This window comes from Marmota marmota, unplaced genomic scaffold, assembly GCF_001458135.2.
Source record: "Marmota marmota marmota unplaced genomic scaffold, marMar, whole genome shotgun sequence".
NCBI lineage: Eukaryota > Metazoa > Chordata > Mammalia > Rodentia > Sciuridae > Marmota > Marmota marmota.
Window position 1 is genome coordinate 6,209,010 of NW_026000221.1, and position 24,715 is coordinate 6,233,724.

General features: G+C 37.3%; 1 protein-coding gene across 1 annotated transcript in view; it reads left to right on the forward strand.

Moving 5' to 3' along the window:
* LOC125612978 (small conductance calcium-activated potassium channel protein 2-like) overlaps positions 1 to 24,715 on the forward strand; it is a 40,670-nt gene that overhangs the window by 15,702 nt on the left and 253 nt on the right. The window contains exon 3 of the mRNA XM_048792177.1: positions 21,648 to 22,066. Coding sequence (XP_048648134.1) covers positions 21,648 to 22,066 — 419 coding nt within the window. The remainder of the gene's footprint in view (positions 1 to 21,647; positions 22,067 to 24,715) is intronic.

Sequence of the window (24,715 nt, forward strand, 5' to 3'; positions counted from 1 at the left end):
ATTATTTATATTGTATACCACATTAACATATAATAATATGTTATAGTATGACAAAGGAACATATAATGATATGTTTAACACAGTGTATATACATATATATATATATATATAAATGTTGCATATAAAATGTGGAACATATATATTTACATATAAAATGTATAAAATATATAGAATCATGTATTACATGTGTCATGTATTTTTACTATATATTTTATTGTTTTATTTAGTATTTTATTTACTTAGTATTTTCTTTAAACCAAATCATTTCTTTGAGCCTCATCTTAAGTAATAACATCCATGAAATTATGAATCATAGTACCATTGCCTATGTTTTCTAATATGCAGTAAAGTACAACTGTAAATAAACAGCATGTAGCCTAGACACATCTCAGGAGGAATATGTACAGCTCCTTTTGGGAATTTCTACCTTAGTTGTTGCCCTTAGCATTTTTTATGTGTATTAACATAGTCTCTCTGTGCTTCTGCTTTGATGGCTCCTCCTCTCCCCCACTTCATTCTGGTGGTTCCTCCTCCCTGTTGCTGCAACTAATTCTACCCCAAACATGAACTTGATGTTGTCACAACAGTTTTGAAATGATTCTCTTGCCCTCTGTTATTTCAGGGGTGCTGGTCTGTAATGTAGATTCCTCTCAGGGCCTCACATGGTCTGGCCCTGTCTAGCTGTCAACCCCTCTCTTCCCCTGTTCTCCTCTCCCAAGTATACCACTTCTGCTCCAGCAATGCTGAATTACTGGTAGTTCCCAGACTGTTCTACTGCTTCTGAATCTGGAGTGCCTTTCCTCCTACATTTCCTCCAATTCTGTTGCTACATCAGAATTCATCTCAAGAATCTTTTCTCCTGGGAAGCCTCTCTGACTAATCCCACCACCATGATTTAGATGCCCTCTTAAAAAAAAAAAAAAAAAAAAAAAAAAAACCTCCCCCTGAAGTTAAACACAAAGATAAAAAGCACCAAAGGAACATGACTTAAACTCACCTTTTCCTAACTTCTTCCCAGTGATTTCTTATAACCTGTCAGAAGTCTCTGAGCCTCACTCAGTTCCTCATTTATAAAATGGGGTTAATAGGGTCTATCTCATGGAGCTACTGTGGGAGTTAAACTGTGGTTGGTCCAGTGCTGGATACATAATAATCGTTTGAACTAGCTTAATATTGTCTTCACCTTCATTAATCATGACCACTGTGATTCTTGTTTCTCATATGTCACAGGGGGTTTTGTTTGGAATCTCATGATAGAATTGGGGGATAGTCAGGATTGGAGAGAGTAGTGAAGTGTCTGGTATAACATGTGGCCCTCAGGTTCTACTAGTGGAAGCCATTATTAAGATGGCATGGTCAGCTCCATGAGGACAGGTGACATCTTTGATTCTGCTGTGCATTCTCAGGACTGAGCATTGCTGTGAGTGGTCTGGAGGTGGCTGCATTGACAGTTCCTCATGTTGCTGCATCGAAGCCACCTAAACTGTCTCTGACTTCATCTCTAAAGCAGAGGTGGCCACTCCTGCTCTTCTTAGCTTACCAAGGCTGTTTGAGAATATATGTAAAATAACTTTCTTTAGAGGAGGTGGCATAATAGTTAATAGTTAATTAGTATGCCTTTTCTTAGCACAAACTCTCTCTACTCTTTTGTATTTTTTTTTTCCTGTCATAATGTTTGGTATCACTAAAGAAATTTAACTTTCAAAACTATTTGTGTTCCATTTGGCTTTAAATTATGAAAATGAGTGGATGTCTATCATTAGGTGACATTCGTTCAAGCTATTGCTGTGAATTTGTTTCTGTTGCTTATAGCTATATTAAAGAGACAGGTTTTGTAGTTTTAATATAAGATTTGACCAAGAGAAATGTGGAATTGCCTAGATGTGCTGTTCTCATGAAACTCTGGTCATTTAGGAGGACCATGTGAATCCATGGGGTCTAATTAGTGACAGACAGCTTTAGATATTTCTGCTGATATTACAAGGCAGAGACCTCTCCTGTGGGCTTCCCTCTTCCCCTGCAAGATGATGTCTGGGAACATGGTGTCTCCTACTGTGGCCGTCCCTTTCTACTTTACAAAATACCTCTGACTTTTTCAGCACATCTTAAATGCCACCTCCTCTGAAGCCTCATCCAATTATTTTGGGCATTTTATTTTCTTCCTTTCCTGAGCAACATGTGTGTGTGTGTGTGTGTGTGTGTGTGTGTTTGTTACTGGTTCTGTATAACTGAATGGTTAAGCCTCCTTGAATAATTTTCTGGGAATAGACTTTATGGTCCCAAGGGCAGCTGATGTATATCTTTTCAACTCCCAAGCTGCTCCATATGCTATACCATCGTGTGCTACCAGCCAGTGCTGTTTTGGAACTACACTGGTGTGGGGGAGGCAGGACAGAAGTTGATTCTCATCTGTTATTCATCTCCTCCTTCTGACAATGCCAGGACAGTGCTAGGCAGTGTTTTCAGGGAAGGCAGGGTTACCTATCTGTTGCTGGTTCACATTCCTTTTTAACCTGGAATAATACGATCATGTTCATGGATCTGGACGACTGTACTTGCAAGAGAATGACAGATTATAATCCTATTAATAGGGAGCCATGAAGTTATTGTTTTCTCCTGTATATAACATTTCCCGTATTTTCATCATAGTTCAGAAAGAGGCATGGAAAATGGTTGCACAGCAGATGGTGAATTAGAAGACCCTGGAACATATTTCCTTTTTGTTTTCTCTCCATAGTATTCTGTAGTGCAAATATTGCCTTCCATGATTGTTTCAGCTTTGTAGTTAGTCTGAAAGGTGACTGTCCCAGCCATCCATAATCTCTAACTCCCAGGTCATTTGCTCCTTCTGATCCTTTCTATGATATTCAGCTGTTGGAGAGGCTTACTGAATACTTGCCTGACTGTAGCTGATATTCTCGAGCCTGCACGTGACTCAGAACTGTGCAATGTGTAGGTATCTATGAGACCATTGCTCCTTTGGGGAAAATAGTAACTCTGTCATTTTGGGGCATTTGTGTTCTGTTGTTGGCATGTATGTTCTCTATACCTGTGTGATTACATTAGGAGGTTCAGGTGACTCTACTTTGAGGTACTTGACATAGATGCCCCCATTTCAGAGACAGAGTAAGAAAGCTGACGGAGAAAAGCCATTTAAGGACAGTATTTCATTCCTCTTTGGAGTCTGTAGTTCTCTTGTTTTACAAGAGATCTTTATTCCCCTGGCCCATTCAGGCAGTTTTCCACCACAAAACAAGCATCTGGTCAGATGTCCACCCCTGGAAATTGGCCACTCCAGGGATAAGCAGTATGCTTCCTGCTAAACTCATATAATTGGGCCTGTTCATGCTCAGAATTTCTCCCTGGGCTGTTTGTATTTAACATCATGTCCCTGGTTTATAAAATTGTTGGAGTGAACATGTTATCCTTCTTGAGGACAGGCAGATGAGGTAAATAGAGCAAATGAGTATCTGTGAAAAGTGTTTTCCAATTTGCCCAGGTGTTCAGCTATAAAAACTTAACCAGTCTGTAACATATAATGGTAGAACAGTTTAGTTGTGTTTTATGCAGTTACCTGAAGAGTCTGCATAGGTTTTCATAGTCTTTCCCTGCTCTTTGATATGATCTTCTTATCTACAATGGAGTCCATACCTGTGCCACCTGTGTTTTCTTATTGATCACTCCTTCATGTAGCATTTGGTGAGCCTTACAAATATTAGTTGTGATGGCAAAGATAGTGATGAGGATAGTGATGAAGGAATATGTTAAAATATCGTCAGAGGATTAATATGGTCTAAGAAGGGAAAGTGAGACAAAGTCTTAATAAACTTCCACTTAATGCTTTTGAGTGGCTGTATCATAGGGACAGAAGACCATCAACGTGACTAACGTAGAAAATTGTTGTTCAGTAGAAAAGAAAATCCTGGGTTTTAAAATTTTTATCCCTTATGGCTATTCTTTGGAAAAGCAATGTAACTAATGTGTATCAAAATAATATGTATCAAGTCCCTTCTGTGAGCAAGCATTATGCTAAGTACATTGTCTTGTTTCATTTAAGTTGTAATTTTTCCTCACCTAGAGAGTAACAAAGCTAAGCATCAAATTCAGAACTGCAACTTCAGAGACCCTTTTTGTAAGGACTTTTATTGTTAGGGATCATTTTTATCTGGAATATATCAGAAAAGTTGTGCCATTTTCCACTTTAGTTATGACCATAAAATAGAGTAACTACCTCTGGAAAACTCATGTTCAAGCATTTGGTTTTCTTTAATATAGATGAGGGAGGTAATTTCCTCTGAATTTTTCATTTTGTTACCTTCAGTTCCCCACAGTTGATTCAAGGAGACTGTGGTAGAACAATCTTTATCCATAATTAATTGTTCCATAAAATATGTCTTATTTAGTCTTTTTCATCTGTCTCTGGGGGTTGTTCAGAAAGAGCCACAGTGATGGGATAGAAGCCAATGCTCAATTATCCATGAAAGTGAAGTGGAGGATAGGAAAGAATGCTGAGGACTGTAATAAAATCTGAGTGTATCTGAGTACATGCCATAGCTGGGTCGCACTATGGAGTGCCTATCCCAATTCCCTAATTCAGACCTAGTAGCTCTTTCTTTGACATACTTCTCAAGTGTGGCCATGCACCCAGCCAAACTAAATGACCTGGTAGTTCAGGGAAGGATCTCTAATAATATCAAGTGAATTATTCTAGTTGCATGTAGCCAGTAAGTATTCTCTCACATACCACTCAACATCTTTACTATCAGTTGATTGAATCTGTGTGGAGCACAGTATTGAGAGTGATTCTTTAGGCCACAGAAGAGCTGCAGTGAAGAGGACCTGATTGATTAATCATGTCTGCCATGACTACTGGAGGGGGCAGCCCATAAGAGACTTGCCACCCCTTTTCTGCCATCTTAAATGTGTAATTTATGTCCACTTCTCTGTTCAAGTAAATCACAAATCCTTAAGAAGTTTAAGAAAATGGTTTTAATTGTGTTTTCTATACATACAGATCTACCTATGTCTGAAAGTTTATTTTTATAAATTGTCAAGAATTTTGGGCAGTGATGTGATCTTTTAACATCCAAGGTATGCCAGATGGATTATCCCATTTTGCTTTTGTTAAACAGCGCATCTGAAGATTTGATAAGCTCTCAGGCCACAGATCTTCCCCCTTTCCTCCTTGTGGATGCTTTCTTCCTTCATTTTCTTCTATCTTCCTATTTTTTTCCTATGCTTTCTTCCTTCCCACTTGTTTTTTTCTCTTTCCCTTTCTGACTTCCTTCATAATGTCCAAAAAAAAAAAAAAAAAAAAAAAAAGTGAATACCCAGTCACTAAAACCTTAATTTTTTTGTTGTACTGTTGTATATTCAACATATTTGAATGCACATTCAATATAATTTACATAAACAGCATCAGGGCATCATCTTCAATGCTACGGGGCATTGGCTGCTGTGGAAGAAAAACCAGATTCCCTTTCATGGCCTATAAGGTTCTTAGCAATTTCATCTCTGCCATTATGTTGGCCTTATGTTCATTGACAGCAGCACATGCAGGGTCGCACATATTATTGAAACCATAGTATCCTGTTTGTAAAGGCAAAGCTGTGCCATGATCTGGGTTTGGGGCATCTTCGTACAGGCCATATCTTTATTCTGGAATATATGGCTTTCACCCATCTGCCTTGGACAGTTCAAAGTATACCTCTTCTGACAGGTTTTTCCCAGATGACTGAACATGCTGATATAGTTGTTCTTCTTTATTAGCATCCCATAATCATACTAATTCTAATGCAGTGTATGATAATGATGATGGTGATGCATATGGATAATTTTTGCTTAGTGCTTTCAGACTAAGAGTTGTGCTTGGATTATCTTATCATCATACAACAGCTTAATGAAATAGGTATTATGCAGAGAGAGCAAAGGGAGATATAGAGAGGGTAAGAGACTTCTTCAAAGTCACACCACTTAAGAGAGAGCTTTTTCAAATGGAATTTTGATTATTGATTTATACAGATTCCCCCCCACCCCTGTCTTGGGAACACTTTGATGTCTTGGACTGTTTCATTTATTTCTGTGTCTCCACTTGGGGCTAGCATTTGATATAGGCTCAAAATGATTATTCAATTAAATATGATTAAAGTCTTACTTATTAATAGGCTTATCTACTCTTTCTATCTCTTCAAACTTGAGAGTATAGAAATATATAGTAAACTGGTTTTCTTCCTTTGTTTAATTTTTCCTCAGATTTTTGTATATTGTTTGCCAATTTAAAAATCATGTATTCTCAGATCTCACTTTTTTTTTTTTGACAGTAGACTTGGTTTTGAATTTAATGTATTCAAAAGAAGCATGCAATTTTAAATTTTTTGCCATCTGAAAAAGTGAGCTAGTACGTATTTCTCTCATTCTCAATCTATGTTTCTATATTATAAGTACTTATGGAATATAAGGAAGGGAGAACAAGGCTGTATGTTAGTTCAGGGAATAGTTAGTTAAAATGTCAGTATATTATTCTGACTCCTCTGGAATTCCTTTCTCTAGAATTCCTAGATTCCATTTATTACCACTGGTGTACCAGCAAGGTTGGTGGTTCTTTTTGATAGATAACTCTCCAACAAAAGTATATAGATTTTTTTTCCCTTTCTTTTTTTAGGGTCAGTTCTTCACACCTTTAGGATTCAGTACTTTTATGTGAGGCCATTTTGGTAATAACAGAGTGCTTCCTGAATTTGTCATTTCTTACAGCCTTAGGGTTGAAAAATGGAGCCTAATGTATGTTCTAGAGAAAAACCAAACTTCTTTTTGGCTCTTCCAATAGTTTCTTCTTTAATGGAGCACTGAGAGAGGTTTTTTTTGTTTAATTTTGAATCCAAATAATATAAATTGATAATATTTATTAAAAATCACCACCATTGGCCTTGACTGACCTGTCTTCCCATGTGGCTTTTCAGAACCAGTCCCAATGTATCTTGGACTTAATTACAGGCATTTCCCGTTGTGGCAGACTTGCCACTTCACATCTATTCTGTCGTTTTGAAATCAAGGGAATACCTTAATATTACAACACAGGGCAGCCACTACATAGTAAAGTAGGATGCTTTAAAAGTGAAGCTCAGGAATTAAACAGTAAGCTCTAATTGCACTTTGTTCAACCTTTACTGTCACTGAACTGGGCGTGTGTTTCATAGTGCTGCACTCTAATGGCTAATTTTGAGGGCTTAGCTTGGAAGGAAATGTTAAAAACAGCTAAAAAGAAAAAAAAAAAAATCCTTGTGGTTTGTTCTTAGACTTTGGGCCCTGTACCATACACACTTCTGGGAATTGTTCCCAGTTGCCAAGGCTGAGCAGTTGTGCTTGAAGAATCATTCTGCTGATTTCTTGCACAACTTCTCCCCTGGCTTCAGCTCCAACAGAGCCTTTTTGTTGTACATGAGAAAGGAAAGAAGAAAAGCTCAACAGCCTGCAGCCATGAGGGAGACTGTGAGAGGAGACCCCCCCCCCCCCCCCGGCATATCAGAGTGTTCCTTCTCAGAAGCTGTCAAGCTTCTTGCCTGTTAGTAGTGGAGGTTTTTCCTTTCTTCCCCCATATCTAATTTATAAGAGGAGAAAAAGGGTGTTACGGCTAACATTAAGAGAGCCTTTCATTTTCTTCTAAGTCTTAATTACCTCCTCCTGTCCATAGAGATCACTGCCATTAAGAAATTAGTATGTATCCTTCCAGTCCACATGTTTCTATGTTCACTCAGTAAAAAAACTGTATTTATGAACAATATATGGCATTTGTATCTCTTCAAAGATGTATAGATGCTATGCTGTACCTACTCTTTTACAACTTGCTTTCTTGCTTTTTTTTTCCGCCAAGCATTAATATTTTGGATGTATAGTTTAGTTCATTTACATTTTTATGGCAGCTGTTATTTTTATACTTATTTCTGACATTATTTTGAGTGCATAAAGCTTTTTTTTTTCAACACTACTTCTATCTTTCTCTTTTTCCCCCTTATTTCGGGGGATGTGAAGACTTTTTAAAAATTCATTTAATTCTCTAGCAGTTGAGATGCTATCCTTTTGATATCCCTCTTTTAACGACAACTGTTCTATTATAAGCAAATGTGGCTCTTTAACAGTGTTTAAACCTAATCAGAATCTCTCCTGCTTGCATACCTTATGACAACACTTGGAGGTTTTCATTCTGATGTTCCTTCCTACTTCCATCTATATATTGATGTCCAGTACTATTTTGTTTATATTTTGCTTTTAACTTCCTCGAAATTAGTCACCGTGAGTACGTTGATGATATAATTTGCAGTCAGTTTTTATTTAGACTCACTTGCATGTTTCCTTTTCCATCTCCCTCCTTCCTTCTGGTTTTTCTTTATCTCACTGCAGCACTTTCCTTTACAGTCACTTCTGTTCTCCGTCCTGTGTGTTGAAAATGTCTTCACCCCTCCATAGTTTACTTCTGTAGACCTCTAGGCTAACTGTGATTTTTTTTTTTTTTTTAGTACTTTGAAGATTTTAATCAATTGTTCCATATCAATTTTTATTTTAACATTCTGGGTAAAAGTATTTCTAAAGTTTAAGCATAGGTATAATAATTCTGCATCTCTCTTGCCTTCAAGAAGAGGATCAGTTAAATCTCACAGTCTAAGGGCAGTACTGTTGTTTGGAACATGAGATTGCATTGTATTGTGATGTGCATTGGTGTCCTTTGGGGTTTGAGGTGTGTGAGATTGACCCCTCATTAAATGAGTTAGGACCCATTCGGGTTCTCAAGACCTGGTGTGTGTGGCGGGAGTGGGTGTCTCTTTTCTCTGTCATTACTTCCTGCGGTAACTGATTTACGAGATGTAATAACTCTCCTCATTCATCAGCTGTTTACTACCCTATTGTTATTTTTTGTTTCTCCTTTGTCCTATATAACTAGACTGGGCCAGAATATATGGGTCCATGTGATGTCTTCACTAGCACTAAAATTGTTTCTAACTGGCTAAGTATTATGATACATAGAAGTCCACTTATTATAGGTACAGTTCTGAAGCCAGACTAGTTGAGTTCATGTCCCAGCCCTATACTTCAACACTGCATAACCCTAACCAGTTCCTTAACCTCTGAGACTCAATTTTTTCATCTCTCAGATGTGGATACTAATTGTACACACCATCTTAAAAAAAAGTGTCTTGTATGGATATATATATATATATATATACACACACATATATATATATTTACATATATATGTGTGTGTGTATATATATATATATACTACATATATACTACATATATACTATATATATATATAATATATATATATGTAGTAAAGCAGTATCTATCACTTTTAACATGTGGCAATTTAAACACATTTTTAAAACAGCTTTCAAAATTTCATCTCAAATACTATGTAGAAGGTGAGGTGCGATCCAGTTGAAGTTTAAAAGACTTTTCAGGATGAAGAGCTAACTTGGAGGAAGTCTAAACTAGGATGTAGTCTATTTCTGTTTGCACAGGCAAGTTTATTTTAGTATTTGCTTTTACCAGGAAGCAGGAGGTCATCAGAGATTAAGATGTGACATTGTAAAAATCGTAACATAAATTAGTGGGTAAGCACTTATTTGCTTTATAAATAGTTGATTTGCCTCCACCTTTTCAGCACAGCCTCATGCCCCCATCAAATGATGTGAATGTTGGAAGACTTGAACTTTAGCTTCAGGTTTTTCAGTAACTTGTATGCTGACCATGACCAAATGACCAAATTCTTTCAATTGCTTGTACTTTAATTAGACTCTTATAAGGGCAAGTGTGCTAATAAATGTGAACTTGCTTTTAGCTAGCTTTTTAAGTACTTAAAATTACTAAAGTGTTGATAATATACTTTAGCTGTGAAGCAATATTACTATAATGCTTCAAATAAAATATACAGTTTTATCATTTAAGATTAAATTTTTAGAATCAAATGAGTTGGCTCTTATTTAATTATGACTTTGAGGCTCACTAGGCTTATTTATGATTTATTCTCCCTCTAGTTCTAAAAATGATTTGAAGATGTTTACCAAAATTTACAGATAATTAAAATAAGCTTATCCATGAAGAATTAGTAATAAAACTGATCAGAGAGGAATTCTGAGTTTTTCATTATCTCTAATCCTGATTTTCATCCATTCCATTAACTACAGTCAGTGATGTTGGTTTCTGTATCCTTCTCTTTTTATTACACCTTTTTCTTTTTTTTTAATTAAGATTGCAATTTTTTTGGAGACCAACCATTGACACAGTTATGAAATGATCTATTATGAAGGAAACTAACGTTTGTTGATTACTATCTCTTTCAGTCCTATGAAAGGAACTCTTTCCAGGCCTCCTTAACATGTGATGAAACTTGGACTCAGAAAGTTTAGTTATTTTTCTGGAGTCAGGAGCACATCAAGGCATATAAGAATTAGACCTAGGTCTGCCTGACTCCAGATTCTAAACACAGACTATAAACCATATACCCCAGTGATTTCTGTGGTATCAATTCTCTTGAGACAACCAAAAGGGTAAAACGTGATATTCCATTTTTCTGGGAAAGTTCAAAGTAATTTTAGAGGGAACTTCCATAAATTCCAAAGCAATGTGAGAACAATTATCTAATAATATATCAACATGTATAAAATGCCAACAAAGGGGTTCCATTCAGTTGCAAGAATCTGTGTGAAAGGGGTTAAGACTTCAATTAGGTCTTAATAGCAGCAGAACAGGAATTTGTGGTAACCTTATGTAGCTCTGGATCCCAGTAGATAATTCTTAAGATTTTGATCTGTAGATATAGTTCTTGTATAGGTCAGAGATGGAGAATTTGTTAAACTCATTGTTTGAACAAATTATAAGAATTCTGTAAAAAAATGGGTACAGTTGAAGCTTCTAGAACTCTTTCCAATAGTGACTTTACTCTATCTGTCCTTTCTTATCAGTGGCCCTTTCTGTCATACCATGGCTAATTTTCCCATTTTCATATTAGAACTTATTTAATTCAATTATCATTTAATTCCATTTATCACATAATGACTCTTGAGGGTCCACAGAGTATTTTCATTCGTGGAGCCACTTTTACTAGGGTTAGCAGAGTGCATGTTGCCTTATAATAAGCGTGTAAAGTTGATATTATTTTTATTTTTTGTAGATAAGCATGCTGAAGTTTAGAGAGATTAGGTATATTGCCCCAAACCATCCAGCTCAAAAATGGTTAAGCTACATATTAAATCCAAGCTTCTCTGGCTCCAATATGTGTGTGTGTTTCCTATGAGTCACACTAACAGATATTTAGAGCAGTTGGTTGATATTTGAAAGACTTGAACCACCCACCCAGAAATAACTGTGCCACTCAATGGTTATTGTACTTTAAATTCCAACATTTGAGATGCATTCATTTTCAATTGTTGACTTAATGAAAACTTAAAATGTTTTAATTAATAAGTTTTCTTTATCTTTCATAGATCTTTACACAGCACTTTAATGTACGCTCAGTCCAACACGAGTGTATTTTCAGCTGCTAAATAACAGAAAATCCAACTGATTTTGGCTTAAACACAGAGTATAAGTCACTGTTGGCTCAGTGGCTTAAGATGTCAGGGTTGAAATTTCTCTGTGTTTCCTTTAACCTTTAACTCATAGTCACAAGATGGCTGCTGTAGATCTGGGCTGGAGGAAGGAGAGAAAGAGGGCAATGCCAGCGACCTGTGTCATTTTTATCCCCCCAAAAAGCAAGGACGTTCTGCTAAGCCCTCCGACAAGCTTTTGCTTATTACTTCAGGTCAAAACTGCATCACATGGCAATATATAGCTGTAAAGGAGTCTGGGAACGTGAATATTTCTGTGATGGAAGTGGGCAGGAAAGAAGGGTTGGAACGTATTGGATTTGGGTTAGCCTCTTAATAGTATTGCCCACAGTAGAAGATATGTGTTCATTTCATCATTATGACTACTTTCAGAGACAGCAAATAACATTGTCTGCAGTTTACAGAGGATGGAGATAATGTCTGCAAAGTTTTAATGGGTCATGTAAGAAGTTTGTAGTTTATATAGAATCTGAGCCTTGGTTTTCTCCATTCAAGTTTGGGTTTTTTTTTTTTTAAATGCTTTTATTAGTGCATTATGGTTATCCATAATAATGGAGTTCATTTTGACATAATCATACATGCGTGGAATTTAATGTGCTCCATTTCAGTCCCCAGGGTTTCCTCTTTCCCTCTCCTCCTCCCCCTCTGTATTCTTCTTCCTCTATTCTATTGGTCTTCTGTCTATTTATTTATTGGTGGTTTATATACATAAAGGTAGAATTCACTATGGCATATTCATACATGTACATAGCATAATTTTGACAAATTCATTCTGCCTTTGTCATTCACTCTCCTTTTTTTCTGTCCTTCTTTCCTCGCCCTCAGTCTTTTTCTTCTGCTCCACTGAGCTTCCTTCCATATTCCTGAGATCCAACCCCCACATTTTTTCCCCTCTAGTCAAATAAGTTTTTTTCTCTGTACTTTTCTCCCAGAGAGAAGTTGGCATTGCAGCCATTTATACTTCATTGTACTTTCTCCTTGAATGTGGAAAAATTTCAGGGCAGCATGAAAGTGACAATAGAGAGAAAGGCTACAGAAGGAGTGAGAAACCTCCAGTTTGCTAATTTCTCTGTGTTTTGCTCAGGACTAATGAATTCTGAATATAGCTTTTGTAGATTTAGTCCTCCCACCTTAGGAAGTTCTGGGCTAAGGGTCTTGGAGGGAATCTCAGCAATATCATTGGAAAGTCTTCTCTCCTTGTCTGTTTTTTCTTTTGACCTTGTCTGTGACTGCTAATTATGATCTAACTTCCTTGTTGGCTAAGTCTTGGCAATGCCTTAATGAGGAAAAAAAACAAAAACAAAAAACAAACAAAAAAAACACTTATATTTAGTTTGTCTCTGTAGTGGGGTTTTCATCCCATTTCATCCAAAAGCTAATTTCTAAGGAAGAGGGCTTGTTTTGGATGAACACATTACTGTGCATTTTTTGTTTTAGGTCATTATCCCCAAAATGCCTTAAAACTCACCTTGGAAGTTCATAGCAATGAATTACATGAAGATTGCAAACAGCCAGTGTAGAAGGTGAGCTAGGCACATGGAATATCCCATGATATATTCTTCTCTGACCCTTCCTCTACAGCATTCCTCCTTCTGTGGCACTTTTCATTTAAATATGCCACACATTTAAATAAAAATGTTTCTTTTACATTGCTCTTCCTCATTCAAATGCTGAGAGACTCTTTTAATCTCCCTGTCCACAGAAGTTTACAGATAGACGCATTCAGTGAGTAAATAAGAATGCAAGAACTTGGCTTTATTGAATATTTGGTTTAAAAGTTAACTAAGAAATTTTATTTATTTATTTTTGTTCATACTATTAAAACAGTTATGTAACACAGTGGTTCATGGTTTTGCCTTGGTAAGCAGAATATTTGTAGCTATAAATTGGATATGTGTGTTTGGTTCTGCATATTGTCCTTCATAACATCAGTTATTACCTGTTAGTTCTGCAGTTTTGCACATGAAGACTGTTTGTTAAGAATTATTTGTCTAAAGACTTTATTGTCATTCTTCCTTCCTCTCTTTTTAAATAATGTTTCCTGGTTATTATTATTAATGAAGTTTATTTGTTTACACAATTCCAAAAAAAGTATTAAACATTATTTAATTAACAGCCTCCCTTCCATTTCTGGTCCCCAGTTCCTCAGTTCACCTCCCCTAAATGGCTCTTATTATTAATTTCTGGAGGTTTCTTTCAGAGGTGTATTTCATGCACATAAAAAACAAATATACACTTCCCCTTTAACAGAACTGTACAAATAGTAGCATATACATTGCTTTTTTTTTTTTTTAACTCAGTACATACTAGGCTGCTCTATTTAATATAAAAGTTTCCTCATATTTTTTTTTTGGTTCCATACTATTCCATTTGGTGAACATCTATGATATCTTTAACCCGTTTCCCTATTATTCAGATTATTTCTAGTCTTTGGCTAATTATGAAAGCAAAGCTACAACAAGTAATCATATACCTCTACCATTTGTCACACATGCAAGTATATAGATATAAAAAAAATTCATTCTAAGGAAATAGTATTGCGGAGTCTTTGCAAAGAGGATGTGCATTTATAACCTGATAAACTGTTCTCCTTGGGGGTTGGCCTGATTTACACTTCCACCTGCAAAACATGCGAATGTTATTCCTTCACTTTTCCAATAGCATAGCATGTTATAACACTTTCAGGCTTATGTCAATCTAAGTTAAAAAAAAAAAAAAACAACAACTGGTGTCTCATTTTCCTTTTATGACTGAGTTTAGGCATTTATAAAATAGATTTAATAACCATTTTTTAAAAAATATTTTTAGTTGTGGATGGACACAGCACCTTATTTATTTATTTACTTTTATGTGGTGTTGAGGATTGAACTTGGTCCTCACAAGTGTGAGGCAAGTGCTCTACCACTGAGCTACAGCCCAGCCCCAAGAACCATTTTTACTTCCTTTCCATGACCTGATATTTGTATCATTCATTCACTTTCCTATTGTACTGCTTATATTTTAAGAATACATAGGAACTTTTTCTATTAGGTAAATTATCCTTTGTGACAGGAGTTGTGAACATTTTCCCCATGGTTTGGTTTTAGTCTTTTTATTCTCTTTAGTGTGTCTATGGCCAGGTACAGAAACTAAAGTTTAATGGGGTCAAATGTATCAGTGTTTCTTTTAAAGCCCTGAGGTTTGCATCAAAGTTAAAAGTCCTTCATTTCTCCGAGGTTACAGAGTAATCCTTACACAGATACTTTTAATAGTTTAATAAGTTCATCGTCATATCTAGCACTTGGAATTTCTCTTGGTATATTAGGTCTGAGGCCTGAGTTCAACTTTGCTTTTCTTGACATTGCTCATTAGTTTTCTGCAAATCGTTTTCCAGTGAACTATTTTCCCACTAATAGTTTACCTTAAAACATTATGAAACTCCCTGTATATCGGTGTATTTTGGACTTTCTGTTTTGTTCCATTTAAGTTGTTTTATGTGCTAGTACCACATGGCTTTAATTATTAATCCGTTTCAAAAATCGATCACAGCTGCTTTTCCCTCGTTACTCTTCCTTTTCAAATATTTCCTAGTCTACTTATATGTAAGTTTTAAAACAGATACGTGGCTTAAATGCTTTATTTGGTGTATATTTTTTAAGTCCTAGTATTTTTACTGAGCCGTGCCCTGAATAATTTTCTAGAAAGGAAACCCAGGATGTGTAAGACCCTGTCCCAGATCCCAAGAGCTTGCAGAGTCACTGAGAAGGAGGCACAGATGCAAGGCAGGTGGGACTTCTGCCTCTGAACTCCTCACTTCCTACAGGTGATCTGACTGTGTCCCTCCCACAAAACTGTGGGCCTTCTTTCTCTGAGGAGTCTTATTCCCAATTAATCTTAGACAGTGATCTTCAAATATATCATGTTTGGGGTTATTTAGCAAATGTAAAACAGTGATATTGGAAAGCTGAAGCTTGTGTTGAGATATATTTTGAGGGCATATTCTGCGTTAGGCCTGCAAGTGTCTTAAGACCTCCTGTGAAGACCCAAATCCAACGTGGTAGAGTTAAAAAGTAGGTTGAACTATCACGCTTTTGCCATCAAGTCTTCTGTTAAGAACATCAGAATAAAAAATGAACGTGGATCTGTTTTAATATCAGTTCTTCTGATTACTTTAAATCTCCTGCAAACAAACTTAAAAGAGACCATACATATTGCAGAGATTATATGGAATGTAGTAGGATATTTCCACAGTTGGTTGTTTTTTTTTTTTCCTTGAAACTCCAGTTTATTCAAAGGAGTCACCCAGCCCTAAGAAGCTAAGAAGGAGCAGAAGAACAGAATTAATCCTGTCCTTCAGGTTGATCCATAATTGAGAAATGTCCATGCTAGGGCATTGCAGTCTCACCAGTTAACAAAAGTCCCCAGAAACATTTCATGCAACAGGCCCTGACAGACATGCTCTTTTGCAAACTGGGGCCTGCATTTGCCTAATCCAGTAGACTGGGCAGATGCTTATCAAAGGACTCCCTAAAGGCTGCAGGAAATAGGCCTGTTTCCTGGTGTGTGCAGTGGGAGGGAGGCCTCTCCACCCCCACCAAAGCCTGAGGACCCCAAGCTGACTATTCCCCTTTTGTCCTCTGGTAGCCTCCACTTAATTTGTAAAAGTAGAAGGAGATTGAAGAATAATGTTCCAAAGCAATAGAGGCATGTGAATTTTACTTTTATTCTAGGTGCCAGGTCCTCATTCTGTGCCAGGTTCTATTCTCTCATTTTGTCTTCACAATCACTCCCCAGGGTTGCTGTCACTCTCCTGATGTTGCAGATGAGGAAACTTAAGAGAAGCCAGGAGGTCCAACAAATATTCAAGCTCCTCTAGTAAGTAGGTAGCACAGCAAGGATTAAAAAAAAAAAAAAAAAAAAAAAAAGTCATGCCAGGCATCCCATCCTGTGGTCTTTCCACTACAATATTGGCAAGCATGGTAGAACCCAAGGAGCACTTTGACCTCCCCCATTTGATGCTCCAGTCCTTCCACAGTTTCTCCTTCCTCCAGCATCAACAATTACAAAATCTCTGTATTATATGCACAAATGATTGCTATTATACAGGAAATGTGGATACTGTTCTATTGTCATTGCTGATTTTTAATATTTAACATTGATTGAGTTGTTGAAGATGGATGTTTAGAATGTTTTCATCTTCTACCTAGGATATGAATACATTAATACATCTTGGAACCTGGAATATACTCTTATCCAGTGTGTAATTGACAGCTGGCACACTTGACTTCCAAGATAATGCTTTCTTTTCTTCCTGCTTCATAGACTGCTACATTTCAGATCCTCTTAGATCTGACCTTCCAACTGTTCTCCATGTTTGGGATTCCACAGGACTTGGCCTTGAGTATCACTCTCTCCTATTCAATTTTTCCTTTGATCCCATAAAGTTACTTAAATACTGTTGCCTCCCAGATTTATTCCAGTGCTCCAGACTTCTCACTGGGACTTGTACATCTTACTGCCTGCTTGGCATCTATACTCAGATTCCAGTGGCCAAATAGAGCCTTTCATTACATACTTTCCTCCCCGTCCCCAGGGCCCAGGAAAGGTTCTCAGGAATTGACACCACCATCTACTCTGTTTTTCAGGGTAGAAACTCAGTGCTGTTGAGTCTTTGTCTTTTACTGCTCTTGCATTCAGCCTGTCAGCAAATTCTAGCAAGATTGCCAAGGCATATGACCAGTGCAGCCCCTCTGTTCATTTCTATGACAACCCCTCACCCAGGTCACAGGGACACTGCCACCAAATTTAGTAGAACTTCCTAACTTATATTCTTTCTTTCATACTTGCCTCTTTCTGCTCTGCTTACCTCATAATAGTGAGAAAAAGCTCTTTAATCAGTAAATCAGAACACATCCCTCATTCTTCTCCTTAATACCCTTCTGTGGCTCCTGCTATACTTGGAATGAAATCCAGTCTTGATGCCATAGCTAACAAGGTCCTGCACATCTGGCTCTAATTGTATCTTCAAATTACTCCTCTTTCTTCCTGCCCCTCTATCACTCTAGTTCATGGTGTCCGTTTACTTCTTGAGCATGCCAAGCTTTGGCAAAGCTTGGGCCTTACACATGCTGCTTTCCCTGCCTGCAAAATTCTTCCTCTCTTTATGTGAATAGCTTTTCCTTATCCAGGACTCATCCTTGGTGGTACTCTTTTAGAAATCTTCCCTGATCACCACATCTGCTTTCATCTCTAATTTATTGTTTTTTATTTCATTTTGTTTGTTTCCTTCATAGCAACATCCAAAAACGTAATTATTTTATCAAATTCCTTCACGTTGGCTTTCTTTCCTACTGAAAATCAGTGACAGTGGACAGAACTCATTGATATAAGTCCCATTTTATGGCTAGTAAATATTGCAGCATTGGTATATAGTATTTAGTACTCTGGATATTTGTTAAACAATCGAATATACAAATAAGCAATGTTGAGGATGGGAATTATATGATGAGTAGAAGAAACTTTCTTCCTCATCTTAACATTTAAAGGTTCATGAGAAGACCAAAACCAAAAATGAAGTCATTTCAGGTGTTAATATTCCTGGTAAAAAGAAAGTATGAAATAAAACATTTTTTTTTAATCTGGGGAAACTACCGAAGAAGAACGTTATTTTGACTTTCTGTATAATTACAAAATTATGCTGCTGCCACAGCTTATTATTTGGTAGAATGTATTTGCCATGGATTTTTAAAATGTTGCAGATTTCACTTGCATCATGCTTTAGTATTCTCATCTTCATGAGCATATTTAATCAACATTAGGACCTATCCAGAGATTAGGAGAGCCAGTATTAAGTTTGAAATATCAAGACTATTCCTGTAACAAGCATTTGTTATACTCTGCTAGGTAAATGTGGTTCCCATCCTCAAGGAACCTCAGAGGCAATTAGGGGTAAAAATATTTAAAGAATTCGTATTGTCCTCTGTGATAGCATCAGTAAGGGTCACTTATAGCAATCCTATTGGAACAAAGGGGTGACCTCAGTTTTGGATGGGGCATGCATGCGCACACACATGTATACATACAAACATTTTTTTTTCTTTAAAGTCTGGTCATGAAGGAATAAGAATTTGCTAGATGGAGACTCTTCTGCAGGCCATAGGACAGAATATATAAGACAAAGAAGCAGGATTAGGTTGGTGTGTTCTGGAATCTGCAGCCATAAGGAGATGTGGGCAGAGTAATAGGCAGTGAAGTGTGAGAGATAGGTAAACCCAGACTGCAGAAAGCTGTGTCTGCTGTGGAAGGTAGGTTAGACTCTACCCATCAGGTGGTGGAGAGATTTTTGGATGGTTTTGATCATGACAGTAATGGCATTATATAATAATATAATTTACATTTTAAAGAGGTCTTTAGATGATGGAAGATGAGAGGGATAAGCTAGCCCAGTTAGGTGTGGAGTCAGAGAAGAGTTGGCAGTGGACCCAGTAGAGCCGTGACACTAAAATTGGGGAGGAGACTGAGAACCTCGAGCTTGTAGCAGATAGAAAACCTAACATATCACAGAAACCAAGGGAAGAGAGGTTTTCCAGGAAGAAAGGAACGACAAGTCAGGTGAGATAAAAATTAGGACAGGAGGGCTGGATTTCATAATGAAGGTATGTTCAGTGATCTTCGCAGGACTAGTATTAATGGGCTGCTGGTGGCAAAATCCACCTCCAAGGTATTCGTGGATGAAGGAGAAATGAGGAAACAACACAGGCGAGGGCAGACAGAGCCAGCCATAGTTCTCAACTGGTTTTGTGGTTTTTGTTTAGTACATGGTAGCAGTTTGGCCTTGTGTGTGTACTTTGTTGATCTAGAGGAGGCCCAGAAAAGAGGCTCTCAATACAGGGAAACTGGATTTGGATATAGTATGACTTTAGATGTGTGGAGAAAGGGAAATACAGAGGAAAAAGTGCAGATGTAGGCAAGTTTATGGCTAACGTATGAGATACAGGGTATTTCCTGTGATGTTGGGGGTAGAGAAGTATGTGCTGGAAGGGGGCAACAGAAGTAGCTCTTGGGGCGAATATTATGGGGACAGGGAATGATCACAGAATGACTTTGATGGTTCAGCTGAGCTGGAAGGCGTGGTGTGAAGTCCCAGTCCACCAGTAGCCTGGACATCAGTTTTCAGGTTGAGAGTTACCTGGGCAGGCCCACCTAAAGATGAAGGGTGGAGCTGCTGAGGATGGCCATGAGATTAGGGATGAAGCCATGTGACTCACTAGAAGAAATAGCCTGGTTGGAGAAGTGAACAGAGGGTGGGTGTAAAGATTCCTGAGAAAAGAGACGGTCAGGGTAGGGGAGCAGGTCCCTTACGAGTGGCAGAGGGAGGGAAATCCTGGGAAGGTAGGAGACTACTTATTAAAAAGCCTGTCAGAAGTATACATGTAAGTGGACGCTTCCTTCCCACTTACCCTGAAGGTGTGCATCCTGCATTTACACTGCACCTGCCCAGGAGGGCATGGGGAAAGCCTCTCTTGAAATCAGAACCTGCTGTACAGCTTTTGATAATTTGCAATTTTGGTAATTCTTAGCCCTTTCGGAGGTGCCCTTTACAAATTGCTAAGTCACTCAGAGTCAAGTTTGGTGGAAAAGCAGACAATCAAAATTCTGGTATGTTTTGATAAGAGAGTGTGCTTTTTTCCAACTCCTTGAGGTGCTAGAAGGAAGTGGCAGTTTTTGTTCTCAAATTCCTATTTTTTGCAAAGTTAACAAGGAGGTAGTGACCAGTTTGAATGATAGCAGGGGAAGTACCTATCAACTACAGAATCATTAAGCCAGAGTGGAGATTTGTCAACATCTAAATGGGAGGAAATTATTTTCCTAACTCTAGAATAGCAATGCACACAGAATACAACCATATGGAAAACCTGCCCCTCCAACCTCTTTGCAACTCACTCACCTGAGAATTTGCTGTTCACATTTGAATCATTTTCATCTCCTGCTTCCCACTTGAGTTGGCTACTTAGCAGAAGTCAGAGAACATGGCGTCTTTCTCAGTGGGGGAGCACAATTGGCATTCTGGGCAGACAGATCTTCCTATGATGGGATTCCAGCACTGCCACATGGTTGGCACCTGTGGCTTCCTGGCTCTAAATGCCACTAGCCCCCAAAGTCACTGTGGCAGCCAGAAAAGCCACTACACACTTCCAAATCCTCTGGTTATTTATGGACTGCCAGGGCCTGACTGTTTATAGACAGCCAGGGAAGAGAGAGACATTCTTTTCTGGTTTTTTTTTTTTTTTGCTTTCTCTTTCTCTCCCATACCCGTGATCTGTGTGTGTGTGTGTGTGTGTGTGTGTGTGTGCATGCGCACATGCGGTTTTTTTTTTGGTTTATTTTTTTTAATTGTACTGTGAAAAATGACAAACAGGTAAAAATAAACTTTATTAAAGAAAGATTGAAAAATTAATAATGTAAGGCAAAGCATGGAGAATAGAAGAAAAGATAGAAAATGAAATAGTAGTGAGGAAGCGGGAAGAAATGTTTCTACTGCATGTAACTGTGATCTCTTGTGATTTCCTCTGAAACCAAGAATAAGATTTCCTATAAGAATGCTCACGCATTGTTGCATTATAGGGTATACCTGATTGCAGCAGCACCCTGGAGTTCACCCTAAATAGAATTATGTAAGGGTTTCAGTCCAGTCTCTTAAAGAGAAGAACAGCTGGTTCTAAGGCAAGTCCACTTTGACTTTATCTGAGGGGGTGTCATTACTGATAGGCCCAAGCCCCTTATTTTAAAATGATGTTACTTATATGATTGTGTAGGAACATGGACTCCAAAATATGTTTTGCTCTAGGGTAGCAAGTTTTTTTAATTTTTATAAAATGAAGTTCCCCTTTGGGACCAGTGCCCTTTGCTAAAAATAACGTATCTGGCTAGCATTTGAAAGCTGTAACCCTTAGCCCGCCACAATCTCTAAGAGTCATCTGTTATGCCTTGTTAAGTAAGATCTGCACTAACACTTGTGGACCATTCATGCCATACTGAAGCTGATTTTCTACTTTATTTTTTCAGTTATTCATGGTGGACAATGGAGCAGATGACTGGAGAATAGCCATGACTTATGAGCGTATTTTCTTCATCTGCTTGGAAATACTGGTGTGTGCTATTCATCCCATACCTGGGAATTATACGTTCACATGGACGGCCCGGCTTGCCTTCTCCTATGCCCCATCCACAACCACCGCTGATGTGGATATTATTTTATCTATACCAATGTTCTTAAGACTCTATCTGATTGCCAGAGTCATGCTTTTACATAGCAAACTTTTCACTGATGCCTCCTCTAGAAGCATTGGAGCACTTAATAAGATAAACTTCAATACGCGTTTTGTTATGAAGACTTTAATGACTATTTGCCCAGGAACTGTGCTCTTGGTTTTTAGTATCTCATTATGGATAATTGCCGCATGGACTGTCCGAGCTTGTGAAAGGTAAGCTTGTTTCTTTTCCTGAAAACATAATTTGCCCTATGGTGTCTTCAAAACTGGGAGAAAGAAAAGTATTAGACTATGTGCCTTAACTCTTGGATTCTGTCACCCACTCTTTTCAAATGACTGTGACAAAGCTTTCCCAGAGATTCTGGAATAGAACAAATGCCTTCATGATCATGTATTTTTCTTTCTAATTCAATCAGTTTACAACAAAGGATTGGTTTCCTAATCTGTATCAAAAGAATTGTCCTAAAGATTCTATTGGAAATATTGGCTTATTGAGTCATTCCTGGGCCTGATTGATTATAATCATTGATTGTTGTGGAGACAGAAATCCAGCGGAAAAGTGCTGATGTGTCTGAACTTTAGAGAATATATTAGTGTGGCATGTTGATTTGAGTTCCCTATTTATAATAGTATTGACATGATTATCAGGCAAGGAACTTAGGAGTGTACCCATTAGTCTTTACTGAATGTTCAAGAACTAGTATAAAGAGGCAGTGCGTGTTTGTTTTCCTTTCTAAAGAGCTCTGGTGATCTGCAGCTGGACACACGTCAGATTTCATGAGCACCTTTAGGAGTCTCAATCAGTTATAGTGTCAATAATGTTCACTTTACCATTTAACAAGCAAAATAGATTTATGAATGAGCTTTATGATGACATAAACAAGGAAGAGCTATATCATAATGGAGTGGATGCACCCTTTTATGATCTTCGTTAAGAACATTCAAGTTGAAATTGGCATTAGAGCAATAGGAATGGTTTAGAAGTTTCTAGGACTGTTGGATGTTCAGATGTTGGTCATTGTAGAAAATAGAGTTTTGTTAAAATTTGGTTTTTGAAAATCAAAATTATATACTTACATGGTTTAAGAAAGAAAAAAAATCTACATGAGAATTACCACAAAAAATGAAATGGCAAACCCACACTACCCTTTACCCCATTCCTGCTTTTTGAAAGCAATCACTTTAAATTTTTTAATCATTCCTTTGATGACTGCTTTTTATATTTCTAAGTAAAATTGATAATACTGCTACATTCAGATTTTTCTGTTTTAGAGCAACCTATTGGCTTCCTATTACAGAAGTTGGGGTTTTGGTTTTCTTTCCCTTACACATGCACACCTTTTTTATAACTGTGTCACCCCCAAATAATTTTACAGCCTCCCAATAAATATAAACCCCAAGAATCCAGAGCCCATGCTTGCATTTACACTGTTACAACTGTGTAACCTGCAGTTGAAGCTGAACATTGCAGTATAATTTTTCTTCCTGCACATCTTTTTATTTTCTCTGCAATCAATAATCATCTCATTTTTATTTGCTTGGTCTTATTTTTTAATTTGCTGAGTTTTATTTATACTTAACACTAAAAAAAAGTCTCTAAATTCTCCTATATTATGTCTTATTTTTCTCCACTCAAACATATTAAGCAATCTATGATTTATCTGGAGGAAATACATGATCCTTGGGCTCTCCTGGCCTGCTTCTCCATCATGTTGGAGGTTTCTTCACCTTCTCTGTATATTGAGTAATCTCTTTCTTGAATGAAGTTTCTGCCTTCCTTCGTTTACTTCTTTATTTTGGCAGATTCATTTTCTGGTGGTTTCTAAGAAAAGGTATTGTGCGTGAAAGACATTAAGACTTTGATGATATGGCAATCTTTATTCTTTTCTCATGCTTAATTTATAATCTAGCTGGTTATAAAATTTTAGGTAGGGAATTATTTTCCTTCAAAATATTGAAGTTGACAAAGTCCAGCAGGCTAATACCATGCTCATTTTTTATCTTTCATTCTTTTTTTTTTTTTTTTCCTGGAATCCTTAAGGACTGATATTCGAAAACTTAGAACACATTTAGATACATTCTAAAAGGATGTATCTTAATGTGAATCTGTTTTAATCCATGGTACTGGGAACCTAGTAGTCCTGTTCAGTCTTAGAATTTATGTTCTTTACTTCTTAGAATTTAAAAAAAATACTTAATGTTTCTGACATTTTTTGTGCACATAGCAACCTTCCTATATTAGTTCTCAAACTTTCTTATTTTCTTCTCTGTCATTTTCTAGCTCTGTTTTTTCTCTTTATATTGGAAGATAACCTCAAGTTTATCTTTTAAACCTTGTGCTTGGATTTTATTTATTCTGTACTACATTATTAATTTCTAATGTATAATTTTTGATCCCTGGATGCTAATTTATTTTAGATAACATCATGCTTTTCTTTGGTAGCTAGTACTACTTTAGGTCTCTGGAGACATCATTGATACTTATTGAAACTGTTTCTCTTTGTATATGTTATTGTTTCCCCAAAGATGCATTTTTCTCTTTGTTTGGCTTCTGCTTTAGAAGCTTTCCTTAAATGTTTAGAAACTTGTTCACCCTCTTCAATGAGCCATTCCATAGCTGATTGGAAGCTCTCTGGGTATATCTAGAACTTGCTAATTGTGGGCCTCACTAAGGGGTGATTTGCATGGTAGGCATACAGCACCAATTTTGGTAGTTTTCCATATTTTTTGTTGTCTCTGAAAATTTAACCAGCCCAGTGGAATTCTTTGCTGTTACTGCCATGAAGGCAAAAGCCTAGGTGTCAACTTTCTGGAATTTAAAAAACAGGGTGGGGTTGGGGGGAGAGGTCTCAATAGTTAACT